Below are 14,851 nucleotides of genomic sequence, written 5' to 3'. Positions count from 1 at the left end.
TTGCATAAAGACACAATTAATGAAAGAGACAACTCCGAAGCCAAGATGGGAAGTATAACCCGATTTTTTTCCTCTCTTTTCTTCTTTTTTTGGTTTTTTTTAAACCTCTATTTCTATGTTTATTTTTCCTCTTGATACTTTCCCACTTTTCTATTGATATATTGTTCCACCACTTTCAATGTATCATGTTGGATAAGTGAGACTCTACTGTATTTTCAAAGTCAGTGCTGCACAATTAAACAGGAAATAACACTTTCAAACCAGGAACAGAACATTTTCCAAATTTTGTTGGCCCAGGCCTGGTGTAGATGCACCTCCTTCTTGCAAGCTAAATGCAACCCAAAGCCATTTGCTAAATTCATGGAACATCCAAAGAGCTTGGATTGTGTCTCCCTGTCTGACAGGAAGGGGTTGGACTGGGTGATCTTTGGAGGTCTCTTCCAAAACTACAATATTGTTGCATGCTCAAAAAAGGTCTATTTTTGGTGTTACCTTCCTCGGTTTCGTCCTTCTCGCTGCTGCCGTCGTAGAAGTAGATGTGCTGTGTGGTCACCTCCAAGCGCCCGGGGATGACGGCCACCGTGGTGATGAGCTCGCAGTCCTCCGAGATGACCAGCTTCTCCCTCTGGCTTTGCTCCTTGGGCTCCACGCTGGGAGAAAATACGGATAGCATTAGTAGTCATTGCAAGGCCAGCGAGCCCCGGACCCTCACTTCTCCTGATTTGGCCAAAAGACGACTCTGGAGGACTCACTGGCTGTCCAGGAAGGAGAGGTCCTCTTCGGCCAGCTGGTCATCCTGCATCTCGCTGACCTTGGCCTCCTTGGCCACTGCTAAGGGGAGGGGTTCGGCCGGGTTGTGCAAATGGTCAGCGCCTGGATGGGAAAGGAAAGCATTGAGGCAACCCTGGCATGCCGACAGAGAGGTCCATCCGCCTTATTAAATGAAGAATGTCCTCCTAAATAGGCTTGGCGTCTCCACAAAGAAGCTGCTGGGAATGTCTTTTTAGCTCAAGATCAGTTAGTGTTTGGACTAGATGGCCTCTGGGGACCCCCTCCAATGGGCTGACATAAACATTTATATGGAGGTCTTATATTGAGCAAAGAGTTGGGCTAAATGGCCTCTGGGGCCCTTTTCCAATGGACCATTACTATCTACATGGAGAAGGGGGTGGGCTAGATGGCCTTTGGAGACCCCTTCCAATGAGCTGACATAATTATTCATATGGAAGTCTTATATTGTGCAAGGAATAGGGTAAGATGTCTTCTGAGGACACCTTCCAATGAGCTAGCATAAATATTTATATGGAAGTCTTGTATTGAGCAAGGGGTAGGAGTAGATGACCCCTGGGGGCCCCTTCCAAGGGGCTATCAATATTTAAATGAAAGCCTTGTATTGAGCAAGACTAGATGGCCTTGGTGGATCCCTCCCAATGGGCTACCATAATTATTTATATGGAGGTCTTCTATTGGGCAAAGAGTAGAGCTAGACCGCCTCTGGAGCCCCTTTTCCAATGGACTATCACTATTTACATGAGCAAGGGGTTGGACTAGATGGACTCTGGGGCTCCCTTCCCATGGACTACCACTATTTAGTTCAACTCCCTGTTTTGTGCAGGGAGATTGGACTAGATGGCCTCGGGGATCTCTATCAATATTTATATGGAAGTCTTGTATTGAGAAAGGGTAGGACTAGATGCTCTCTGGGGGGCCCTTCCAATGGCCTACTGTTATTCACATGGAAATTTTGTATTGAGAAGTGGCTTAGATTAGATGGCCTCTGGGACCCCCTTTCCAATGGACTATCAGTATTTATATGGAAGTCTTGTACTGAGTATGGGGTTGAACTAGATGGCCTCTGGGGACCCCTTCCAATGGCCTACTGTTATTCACATGGAAATTTTGTATTGAGAAGTGGCTTAGATTAGATGGCCTCTAGGGCTCTGTTCCAACGGACTACCACTATTTCAATCAAGTTCTTGTCTCGACCAGGGAGCTTGGACTAGATGGCTTCTGGGACCTCCTTTCCAATGGACTATCAGTATTTATATGGAAGTCTTGGACTGAGTAAGGAGTTGAACTAGATGGCCTCGGGAACCCCTTTCAATGGACTATCAATATTTATATGGAAGTTTTGCATTTATTTACAGTATTTATATTCCGCCCTTCTTTCTCACCCCGAAGGGGACTCAGGGCGGATTACAATGAACACATATTTGGCAAACATTCAATGCCAACAGACAGACAACATACAGTATAGGCAGACACAGAGGCATTTTAACATTTTTCCAGCTTCACGATTCCGGCCACAGGGGGAGCTGTTGCTTCACCATCCACTAGTGGCTGTACTTCCTCATTCCTTTCCTCGTGTTTTGCTGACCGTTTTATGGTGTTGTAAATTAGTTAAATTAGCCTCCCGCATAAAGCGTACCTAAATTTCCCTACTTGACAGATGCAACTGTCTTTCGGGGCTGCATAGGTCAACAGCAAGCCGGGCTATTTAATGGTCGGGGGCTTAACCCGACCCGGGCTTCGAACTCATGACCTCTCGGTCAGTAGTGATTTATTGCAGCTGGTTACTAGCCAGCTACGCCACAGCCCATTGAGTAATGGGTTGGCCTAGATGGCCTTTGTAGACCCTTTTGAAAGGACTAGCACTATTTAGATGGAGGTATCATGAATGGGGTTGGGACTAGATGGCCTTTGTAGACCCTTTTGAAAGGACTAGCACTACTTAGATGGAGGTATCATGAATGGGGTTTGGACTAGATGGCCTTTGTAGACCCTTTTGAAAGGACTAGCACTCTTTAGATGGAGGTATCATGATTGGGGTTGGGACTAGATGGCCTTTGTAGACCCTTTTGAAAGGACTAGCACTACTTAGATGGAGGTATCATGAATGGGGTTTGGACTAGATGGCCTTTGTAGACCCTTTTGAAAGGACTAGCACTACTTAGATGGAGGTATCATGAATGGGGTTTGGACTAGATGGCCTTTGTAGACCCTTTTGAAAGGACTAGCACTATTTAGATGGAGGTATCATGATTGGGGTTGGGACTAGATGGCCTTTGTAGACCCTTTTGAAAGGACTAGCACTACTTAGATGGAGGTATCATGAATGGGGTTTGGACTAGATGGCCTTTGTAGACCCTTTTGAAAGGACTAGCACTACTTAGATGGAGGTATCATGAATGGGGTTGGGACTAGATGGCCTTTGTAGACCCTTTTGAAAGGACTAGCACTATTTAGATGGAGGTATCATGATTGGGGTTGGGACTAGATGGCCTTTGTAGACCCTTTTGAAAGGACTAGCACTACTTAGATGGAGGTATCATGAATGGGGTTTGGACTAGATGGCCTTTGTAGACCCTTTTGAAAGGACTAGCACTACTTAGATGGAGGTATCATGAATGGGGTTGGGACTAGATGGCCTTTGTAGACCCTTTTGAAAGGAGTAGCACTACTTAGATGGAGGTATCATGAATGGGGTTGGGACTAGATGGCCTTTGTAGACCCTTTTGAAAGGACTAGCACTATTTAGATGGAGGTATCATGAATGGGGTTGGGACTAGATGGCCTTTGTAGACCCTTTTGAAAGGACTAGCACTATTTAGATGGAGGTATCATGATTGGGGTTGGGACTAGATGGCCTTTGTAGACCCTTTTGAAAGGACTAGCACTACTTAGATGGAGGTATCATGAATGGGGTTGGGACTAGATGGCCTTTGTAAACCCTTTTGAAAGGACTAGCACTATTTAGATGGAGGTATCATGAATGGGGTTGGGACTAGATGGCCTTTGTAGACCCTTTTGAAAGGACTAGCACTATTTAGATGGAGGTATCATGAATGGGGTTGGGACTAGATGGCCTTTGTAGACCCTTTTGAAAGGAGTAGCACTACTTAGATGGAGGTATCATGAATGGGGTTGGGACTAGATGGCCTTTGTAGACCCTTTTGAAAGGACTAGCACTCTTTAGATGGAGGTATCATGAATGGGGTTGGGACTAGATGGCCTTTGTAGACCCTTTTGAAAGGACTAGCACTATTTAGATGGAGGTATCATGAATGGGGTTGGGACTAGATGGCCTTTGTAGACCCTTTTGAAAGGAGTAGCACTACTTAGATGGAGGTATCATGAATGGGGTTGGGACTAGATGGCCTTTGTAGACCCTTTTGAAAGGACTAGCACTATTTAGATGGAGGTATCATGAATGGGGTTGGGACTAGATGGCCTTTGTAGACCCTTTTGAAAGGACTAGCACTATTTAGATGGAGGTATCATGAATGGGGTTGGGACTAGATGGCCTTTGTAGACCCTTTTGAAAGGAGTAGCACTACTTAGATGGAGGTATCATGAATGGGGTTGGGACTAGATGGCCTTTGTAGACCCTTTTGAAAGGACTAGCACTCTTTAGATGGAGGTATCATGAATGGGGTTGGGACTAGATGGCCTTTGTAGACCCTTTTGAAAGGACTAGCACTACTTAGATGGAGGTATCATGAATGGGGTTGGGACTAGATGGCCTTTGTAGACCCTTTTGAAAGGAGTAGCACTATTTAGATGGAGGTATCATGAATGGGGTTTGGACTAGATGGCCTTTGTAGACCCTTTTGAAAGGACTAGCACTCTTTAGATGGAGGTATCATGAATGGGGTTTGGACTAGATGGCCTTTGTAGACCCTTTTGAAAGGACTAGCACTACTTAGATGGAGGTATCATGAATGGGGTTGGGACTAGATGGCCTTTGTAGACCCTTTTGAAAGGAGTAGCACTATTTAGATGGAGGTATCATGAATGGGGTTTGGACTAGATGGCCTTTGTAGACCCTTTTGAAAGGACTAGCACTACTTAGATGGAGGTATCATGAATGGGGTTGGGACTAGATGGCCTTTGTAGACCCTTTTGAAAGGAGTAGCACTATTTAGATGGAGGTATCATGAATGGGGTTGGGACTAGATGGCCTTTGTAGACCCTTTTGAAAGGACTAGCACTCTTTAGATGGAGGTATCATGAATGGGGTTTGGACTAGATGGCCTTTGTAGACCCTTTTGAAAGGACTAGCACTACTTAGATGGAGGTATCATGAATGGGGTTGGGACTAGATGGCCTTTGTAGACCCTTTTGAAAGGAGTAGCACTATTTAGATGGAGGTATCATGAATGGGGTTGGGACTAGATGGCCTTTGTAGACCCTTTTGAAAGGAGTAGCACTACTTAGATGGAGGTATCATGAATGGGGTTGGGACTAGATGGCCTTTGTAGACCCTTTTGAAAGGAGTAGCACTATTTAGATGGAGGTATCATGAATGGGGTTGGGACTAGATGGCCTTTGTAGACCCTTTTGAAAGGACTAGCACTATTTAGATGGAGGTATCATGAATGGGGTTGGGACTAGATGGCCTTTGTAGACCCTTTTGAAAGGACTAGCACTACTTAGATGGAGGTATCATGATTGGGGTTGGGACTAGATGGCCTTTGTAGACCCTTTTGAAAGGACTAGCACTACTTAGATGGAGGTATCATGATTGGGGTTGGGACTAGATGGCCTTTGTAGACCCTTTTGAAAGGACTAGCACTACTTAGATGGAGGTATCATGATTGGGGTTGGGACTAGATGGCCTTTGTAGACCCTTTTGAAAGGACTAGCACTATTTAGATGGAGGTATCATGAATGGGGTTGGGACTAGATGGCCTTTGTAGACCCTTTTGAAAGGACTAGCACTACTTAGATGGAGGTATCATGATTGGGGTTGGGACTAGATGGCCTTTGTAGACCCTTTTGAAAGGACTAGCACTATTTAGATGGAGGTATCATGAATGGGGTTGGGACTAGATGGCCTTTGTAGACCCTTTTGAAAGGACTAGCACTATTTAGATGGAGGTATCATGATTGGGGTTGGGACTAGATGGCCTTTGTAGACCCTTTTGAAAGGACTAGCACTACTTAGATGGAGGTATCATGATTGGGGTTGGGACTAGATGGCCTTTGTAGACCCTTTTGAAAGGACTAGCACTACTTAGATGGAGGTATCATGAATGGGGTTGGGACTAGATGGCCTTTGTAGACCCTTTTGAAAGGACTAGCACTATTTAGATGGAGGTATCATGATTGGGGTTGGGACTAGATGGCCTTTGTAGACCCTTTTGAAAGGACTAGCACTACTTAGATGGAGGTATCATGATTGGGGTTGGGACTAGATGGCCTTTGTAGACCCTTTTGAAAGGACTAGCACTATTTAGATGGAGGTATCATGATTGGGGTTGGGACTAGATGGCCTTTGTAGACCCTTTTGAAAGGACTAGCACTACTTAGATGGAGGTATCATGATTGGGGTTGGGACTAGATGGCCTTTGTAGACCCTTTTGAAAGGACTAGCACTATTTAGATGGAGGTATCATGAATGGGGTTGGGACTAGATGGCCTTTGTAGACCCTTTTGAAAGGACTAGCACTATTTAGATGGAGGTATCATGAATGGGGTTGGGACTAGATGGCCTTTGTAGACCCTTTTGAAAGGACTAGCACTATTTAGATGGAGGTATCATGAATGGGGTTGGGACTAGATGGCCTTTGTAGACCCTTTTGAAAGGACTAGCACTATTTAGATGGAGGTATCATGAATGGGGTTGGGACTAGATGGCCTTTGTCGACCCTTTTGAAAGGACTAGCACTACTTAGATGGAGGTATCATGAATGGGGTTGGGACTAGATGGCCTTTGTAGACCCTTTTGAAAGGACTAGCACTATTTAGATGGAGGCATCATGAATGGGGTTGGGACTAGATGGCCTTTGTAGACCCTTTTGAAAGGACTAGCACTACTTAGATGGAGGTATCATGATTGGGGTTGGGACTAGATGGCCTTTGTAGACCCTTTTGAAAGGACTAGCACTACTTAGATGGAGGTATCATGAATGGGGTTGGGACTAGATGGCCTTTGTAGACCCTTTTGAAAGGACTAGCACTACTTAGATGGAGGCATCATGAATGGGGTTGGGACTAGATGGCCTTTGTAGACCCTTTTGAAAGGACTAGCACTATTTAGATGGAGGTATCATGAATGGGGTTGGGACTAGATGGCCTTTGTAGACCCTTTTGAAAGGACTAGCACTACTTAGATGGAGGTATCATGAATGGGGTTGGGACTAGATGGCCTTTGTAGACCCTTTTGAAAGGACTAGCACTACTTAGATGGAGGTATCATGAATGGGGTTGGGACTAGATGGCCTTTGTAGACCCTTTTGAAAGGACTAGCACTACTTAGATGGAGGCATCATGAATGGGGTTGGGACTAGATGGCCTTTGTAGACCCTTTTGAAAGGACTAGCACTACTTAGATGGAGGTATCATGATTGGGGTTGGGACTAGATGGCCTTTGTAGACCCTTTTGAAAGGACTAGCACTACTTAGATGGAGGTATCATGATTGGGGTTGGGACTAGATGGCCTTTGTAGACCCTTTTGAAAGGACTAGCACTACTTAGATGGAGGTATCATGAATGGGGTTGGGACTAGATGGCCTTTGTAGACCCTTTTGAAAGGACTAGCACTATTTAGATGGAGGCATCATGAATGGGGTTGGGACTAGATGGCCTTTGTAGACCCTTTTGAAAGGACTAGCACTATTCAGATGGAGGTATCATGAATGGGGTTGGGACTAGATGGCCTTTGTAGACCCTTTTGAAAGGACTAGCACTATTTAGATGGAGGTATCATGAATGGGGTTGGGACTAGATGGCCTTTGTAGACCCTTTTGAAAGGACTAGCACTACTTAGATGGAGGTATCATGAATGGGGTTGGGACTAGATGGCCTTTGTAGACCCTTTTGAAAGGACTAGCACTATTTAGATGGAGGTATCATGAATGGGGTTGGGACTAGATGGCCTTTGTAGACCCTTTTGAAAGGACTAGCACTCTTTAGATGGAGGTATCATGAATGGGGTTGGGACTAGATGGCCTTTGTAGACCCTTTTGAAAGGACTAGCACTACTTAGATGGAGGTATCATGAATGGGGTTGGGACTAGATGGCCTTTGTAGACCCTTTTGAAAGGACTAGCACTACTTAGATGGAGGTATCATGAATGGGGTTGGGACTAGATGGCCTTTGTAGACCCTTTTGAAAGGACTAGCACTACTTAGATGGAGGTATCATGAATGGGGTTGGGACTAGATGGCCTTTGTAGACCCTTTTGAAAGGACTAGCACTATTTAGATGGAGGTATCATGAATGGGGTTGGGACTAGATGGCCTTTGTAGACCCTTTTGAAAGGACTAGCACTACTTAGATGGAGGTATCATGAATGGGGTTGGGACTAGATGGCCTTTGTAGACCCTTTTGAAAGGACTAGCACTATTTAGATGGAGGTATCATGATTGGGGTTGGGACTAGATGGCCTTTGTAGACCCTTTTGAAAGGACTAGCACTACTTAGATGGAGGTATCATGATTGGGGTTGGGACTAGATGGCCTTTGTAGACCCTTTTGAAAGGACTAGCACTATTTAGATGGAGGTATCATGAATGGGGTTGGGACTAGATGGCCTTTGTAGACCCTTTTGAAAGGACTAGCACTATTTAGATGGAGGTATCATGAATGGGGTTGGGCCTAGATGGCCTTTGTAGACCCTTTTGAAAGGACTAGCACTACTTAGATGGAGGTATCATGAATGGGGTTGGGACTAGATGGCCTTTGTAGACCCTTTTGAAAGGAGTAGCACTATTTAGATGGAGGTATCATGAATGGGGTTGGGACTAGATGGCCTTTGTAGACCCTTTTGAAAGGAGTAGCACTACTTAGATGGAGGTATCATGAATGGGGTTGGGACTAGATGGCCTTTGTAGACCCTTTTGAAAGGAGTAGCACTATTTAGATGGAGGTATCATGAATGGGGTTGGGACTAGATGGCCTTTGTAGACCCTTTTGAAAGGAGTAGCACTACTTAGATGGAGGTATCATGATTGGGGTTGGGACTAGATGGCCTTTGTAGACCCTTTTGAAAGGACTAGCAATACTTAGATGGAGGTATCATGAATGGGGTTGGGACTAGATGGCCTTTGTAGACCCTTTTGAAAGGACTAGCACTATTTAGATGGAGGTATCATGAATGGGGTTGGGACTAGATGGCCTTTGTAGACCCTTTTGAAAGGACTAGCACTACTTAGATGGAGGTATCATGATTGGGGTTGGGACTAGATGGCCTTTGTAGACCCTTTTGAAAGGACTAGCAATACTTAGATGGAGGTATCATGAATGGGGTTGGGACTAGATGGCCTTTGTAGACCCTTTTGAAAGGACTAGCACTACTTAGATGGAGGTATCATGAATGGGGTTGGGACTAGATGGCCTTTGTAGACCCTTTTGAAAGGACTAGCACTACTTAGATGGAGGTATCATGAATGGGGTTGGGACTAGATGGCCTTTGTAGACCCTTTTGAAAGGACTAGCACTATTTAGATGGAGGTATCATGAATGGGGTTGGGACTAGATGGCCTTTGTAGACCCTTTTGAAAGGACTAGCACTACTTAGATGGAGGTATCATGAATGGGGTTGGGACTAGATGGCCTTTGTAGACCCTTTTGAAAGGACTAGCACTATTTAGATGGAGGTATCATGAATGGGGTTGGGACTAGATGGCCTTTGTAGACCCTTTTGAAAGGACTAGCACTACTTAGATGGAGGTATCATGAATGGGGTTGGGACTAGATGGCCTTTGTAGACCCTTTTGAAAGGAGTAGCACTATTTAGATGGAGGTATCATGAATGGGGTTGGGACTAGATGGCCTTTGTAGACCCTTTTGAAAGGACTAGCACTACTTAGATGGAGGTATCATGAATGGGGTTGGGACTAGATGGCCTTTGTAGACCCTTTTGAAAGGACTAGCACTACTTAGATGGAGGTATCATGAATGGGGTTGGGACTAGATGGCCTTTGTAGACCCTTTTGAAAGGAGTAGCACTATTTAGATGGAGGTATCATGAATGGGGTTGGGACTAGATGGCCTTTGTAGACCCTTTTGAAAGGACTAGCACTATTTAGATGGAGGTATCATGAATGGGGTTGGGACTAGATGGCCTTTGTAGACCCTTTTGAAAGGACTAGCACTATTTAGATGGAGGTATCATGAATGGGGTTGGGACTAGATGGCCTTTGTAGACCCTTTTGAAAGGACTAGCACTATTTAGATGGAGGTATCATGAATGGGGTTGGGACTAGATGGCCTTTGTAGACCCTTTTGAAAGGACTAGCACTATTTAGATGGAGGTATCATGAATGGGGTTGGGACTAGATGGCCTTTGTAGACCCTTTTGAAAGGACAAGCACTCTTTAGATGGAGGTATCATGAATGGGGTTGGGACTAGATGGCCTTTGTAGACCCTTTTGAAAGGACTAGCACTCTTTAGATGGAGGTATCATGAATGGGGTTGGGACTAGATGGCCTTTGTAGACCCTTTTGAAAGGACTAGCACTACTTAGATGGAGGTATCATGAATGGGGTTGGGACTAGATGGCCTTTGTAGACCCTTTTGAAAGGACTAGCACTACTTAGATGGAGGTATCATGAATGGGGTTGGGACTAGATGGCCTTTGTAGACCCTTTTGAAAGGACTAGCACTACTTAGATGGAGGTATCATGATTGGGGTTGGGACTAGATGGCCTTTGTAGACCCTTTTGAAAGGACTAGCACTATTTAGTTGGAGGTATCATGAATGGGGTTGGGACTAGATGGCCTTTGTAGACCCTTTTGAAAGGACTAGCACTATTTAGATGGAGGTATCATGAATGGGGTTGGGACTAGATGGCCTTTGTAGACCCTTTTGAAAGGACTAGCACTATTTAGTTGGAGGTATCATGAATGGGGTTGGGACTAGATGGCCTTTGTAGACCCTTTTGAAAGGACTAGCACTCTTTTGATGGAGGTATCATGAATGGGGTTGGGACTAGATGGCCTTTGTAGACCCTTTTGAAAGGACTAGCACTACTTAGATGGAGGTATCATGAATGGGGTTGGGACTAGATGGCCTTTGTAGACCCTTTTGAAAGGACTAGCACTACTTAGATGGAGGTATCATGAATGGGGTTGGGACTAGATGGCCTTTGTAGACCCTTTTGAAAGGACTAGCACTACTTAGATGGAGGTATCATGAATGGGGTTGGGACTAGATGGCCTTTGTAGACCCTTTTGAAAGGACTAGCACTATTTAGATGGAGGTATCATGAATGGGGTTGGGACTAGATGGCCTTTGTAGACCCTTTTGAAAGGACTAGCACTACTTAGATGGAGGTATCATGAATGGGGTTGGGACTAGATGGCCTTTGTAGACCCTTTTGAAAGGACTAGCACTATTTAGATGGAGGTATCATGATTGGGGTTGGGACTAGATGGCCTTTGTAGACCCTTTTGAAAGGACTAGCACTACTTAGATGGAGGTATCATGATTGGGGTTGGGACTAGATGGCCTTTGTAGACCCTTTTGAAAGGACTAGCACTATTTAGATGGAGGTATCATGAATGGGGTTGGGACTAGATGGCCTTTGTAGACCCTTTTGAAAGGACTAGCACTATTTAGATGGAGGTATCATGAATGGGGTTGGGACTAGATGGCCTTTGTAGACCCTTTTGAAAGGACTAGCACTACTTAGATGGAGGTATCATGAATGGGGTTGGGACTAGATGGCCTTTGTAGACCCTTTTGAAAGGAGTAGCACTATTTAGATGGAGGTATCATGAATGGGGTTGGGACTAGATGGCCTTTGTAGACCCTTTTGAAAGGAGTAGCACTACTTAGATGGAGGTATCATGAATGGGGTTGGGACTAGATGGCCTTTGTAGACCCTTTTGAAAGGACTAGCACTATTTAGATGGAGGTATCATGAATGGGGTTGGGACTAGATGGCCTTTGTAGACCCTTTTGAAAGGACTAGCACTATTTAGATGGAGGTATCATGATTGGGGTTGGGACTAGATGGCCTTTGTAGACCCTTTTGAAAGGACTAGCACTACTTAGATGGAGGTATCATGAATGGGGTTGGGACTAGATGGCCTTTGTAGACCCTTTTGAAAGGACTAGCACTATTTAGATGGAGGTATCATGATTGGGGTTGGGCCTAGATGGCCTTTGTAGACCCTTTTGAAAGGACTAGCACTACTTAGATGGAGGTATCATGATTGGGGTTGGGACTAGATGGCCTTTGTAGACCCTTTTGAAAGGACTAGCACTACTTAGATGGAGGTATCATGAATGGGGTTGGGACTAGATGGCCTTTGTAGACCCTTTTGAAAGGACTAGCACTATTTAGATGGAGGTATCATGAATGGGGTTGGGACTAGATGGCCTTTGTAGACCCTTTTGAAAGGACTAGCACTACTTAGATGGAGGTATCATGAATGGGGTTGGGACTAGATGGCCTTTGTAGACCCTTTTGAAAGGACTAGCACTATTTAGATGGAGGTATCATGAATGGGGTTGGGACTAGATGGCCTTTGTAGACCCTTTTGAAAGGACTAGCACTACTTAGATGGAGGTATCATGAATGGGGTTGGGACTAGATGGCCTTTGTAGACCCTTTTGAAAGGAGTAGCACTATTTAGATGGAGGTATCATGAATGGGGTTGGGACTAGATGGCCTTTGTAGACCCTTTTGAAAGGACTAGCACTATTTAGATGGAGGTATCATGAATGGGGTTGGGACTAGATGGCCTTTGTAGACCCTTTTGAAAGGACTAGCACTACTTAGATGGAGGTATCATGAATGGGGTTGGGACTAGATGGCCTTTGTAGACCCTTTTGAAAGGACTAGCACTATTTAGATGGAGGTATCATGATTGGGGTTGGGACTAGATGGCCTTTGTAGACCCTTTTGAAAGGACTAGCACTATTTAGATGGAGGTATCATGAATGGGGTTGGGACTAGATGGCCTTTGTAGACCCTTTTGAAAGGACTAGCACTATTTAGATGGAGGTATCATGATTGGGGTTGGGACTAGATGGCCTTTGTAGACCCTTTTGAAAGGACTAGCACTACTTAGATGGAGGTATCATGATTGGGGTTGGGACTAGATGGCCTTTGTAGACCCTTTTGAAAGGACTAGCACTATTTAGATGGAGGTATCATGAATGGGGTTGGGACTAGATGGCCTTTGTAGACCCTTTTGAAAGGACTAGCACTATTTAGATGGAGGTATCATGAATGGGGTTGGGACTAGATGGCCTTTGTAGACCCTTTTGAAAGGACTAGCACTACTTAGATGGAGGTATCATGATTGGGGTTGGGACTAGATGGCCTTTGTAGACCCTTTTGAAAGGACTAGCACTATTCAGATGGAGGTATCATGAATGGGGTTGGGACTAGATGGCCTTTGTAGACCCTTTTGAAAGGACTAGCACTATTTAGATGGAGGTATCATGATTGGGGTTGGGACTAGATGGCCTTTGTAGACCCTTTTGAAAGGACTAGCACTACTTAGATGGAGGTATCATGATTGGGGTTGGGACTAGATGGCCTTTGTAGACCCTTTTGAAAGGACTAGCACTATTTAGATGGAGGTATCATGAATGGGGTTGGGACTAGATGGCCTTTGTAGACCCTTTTGAAAGGACTAGCACTATTTAGATGGAGGTATCATGAATGGGGTTGGGCCTAGATGGCCTTTGTAGACCCTTTTGAAAGGACTAGCACTACTTAGATGGAGGTATCATGAATGGGGTTGGGACTAGATGGCCTTTGTAGACCCTTTTGAAAGGAGTAGCACTATTTAGATGGAGGTATCATGAATGGGGTTGGGACTAGATGGCCTTTGTAGACCCTTTTGAAAGGAGTAGCACTACTTAGATGGAGGTATCATGAATGGGGTTGGGACTAGATGGCCTTTGTAGACCCTTTTGAAAGGAGTAGCACTATTTAGATGGAGGTATCATGAATGGGGTTGGGACTAGATGGCCTTTGTAGACCCTTTTGAAAGGAGTAGCACTACTTAGATGGAGGTATCATGATTGGGGTTGGGCCTAGATGGCCTTTGTAGACCCTTTTGAAAGGACTAGCACTACTTAGATGGAGGTATCATGATTGGGGTTGGGACTAGATGGCCTTTGTAGACCCTTTTGAAAGGACTAGCACTACTTAGATGGAGGTATCATGAATGGGGTTGGGACTAGATGGCCTTTGTAGACCCTTTTGAAAGGACTAGCACTACTTAGATGGAGGTATCATGAATGGGGTTGGGACTAGATGGCCTTTGTAGACCCTTTTGAAAGGACTAGCACTACTTAGATGGAGGTATCATGAATGGGGTTGGGACTAGATGGCCTTTGTAGACCCTTTTGAAAGGACTAGCACTACTTAGATGGAGGTATCATGAATGGGGTTGGGACTAGATGGCCTTTGTAGACCCTTTTGAAAGGACTAGCACTACTTAGATGGAGGTATCATGAATGGGGTTGGGACTAGATGGCCTTTGTAGACCCTTTTGAAAGGACTAGCACTATTTAGATGGAGGTATCATGAATGGGGTTGGGACTAGATGGCCTTTGTAGACCCTTTTGAAAGGACTAGCACTACTTAGATGGAGGTATCATGAATGGGGTTGGGACTAGATGGCCTTTGTAGACCCTTTTGAAAGGACTAGCACTATTTAGATGGAGGTATCATGAATGGGGTTGGGACTAGATGGCCTTTGTAGACCCTTTTGAAAGGACTAGCACTACTTAGATGGAGGTATCATGAATGGGGTTGGGACTAGATGGCCTTTGTAGACCCTTTTGAAAGGAGTAGCACTATTTAGATGGAGGTATCATGAATGGGGTTGGGACTAGATGGCCTTTGTAGACCCTTTTGAAAGGACTAGCACTACTT

At 44.9% G+C, this 14,851-nt stretch overlaps 1 protein-coding gene across 1 annotated transcript in view; it reads right to left on the bottom strand.

Annotated features, from left to right (window-relative positions):
* nbeal2 (neurobeachin like 2) overlaps nucleotides 1–14,851 on the bottom strand; it is a 210,241-nt gene that overhangs the window by 34,858 nt on the left and 160,532 nt on the right. The window contains 2 exon segments of the mRNA XM_062957860.1: nucleotides 493–650; nucleotides 753–873. Coding sequence (XP_062813930.1) covers nucleotides 493–650; nucleotides 753–873 — 279 coding nt within the window.

The sequence above is a fragment of the Anolis carolinensis genome, chromosome 6 (assembly GCF_035594765.1).
Source record: "Anolis carolinensis isolate JA03-04 chromosome 6, rAnoCar3.1.pri, whole genome shotgun sequence".
In the NCBI taxonomy this organism is placed as follows: domain Eukaryota; kingdom Metazoa; phylum Chordata; class Lepidosauria; order Squamata; family Dactyloidae; genus Anolis; species Anolis carolinensis.
This window is presented reverse-complemented; position numbering and strand designations above follow the sequence as displayed.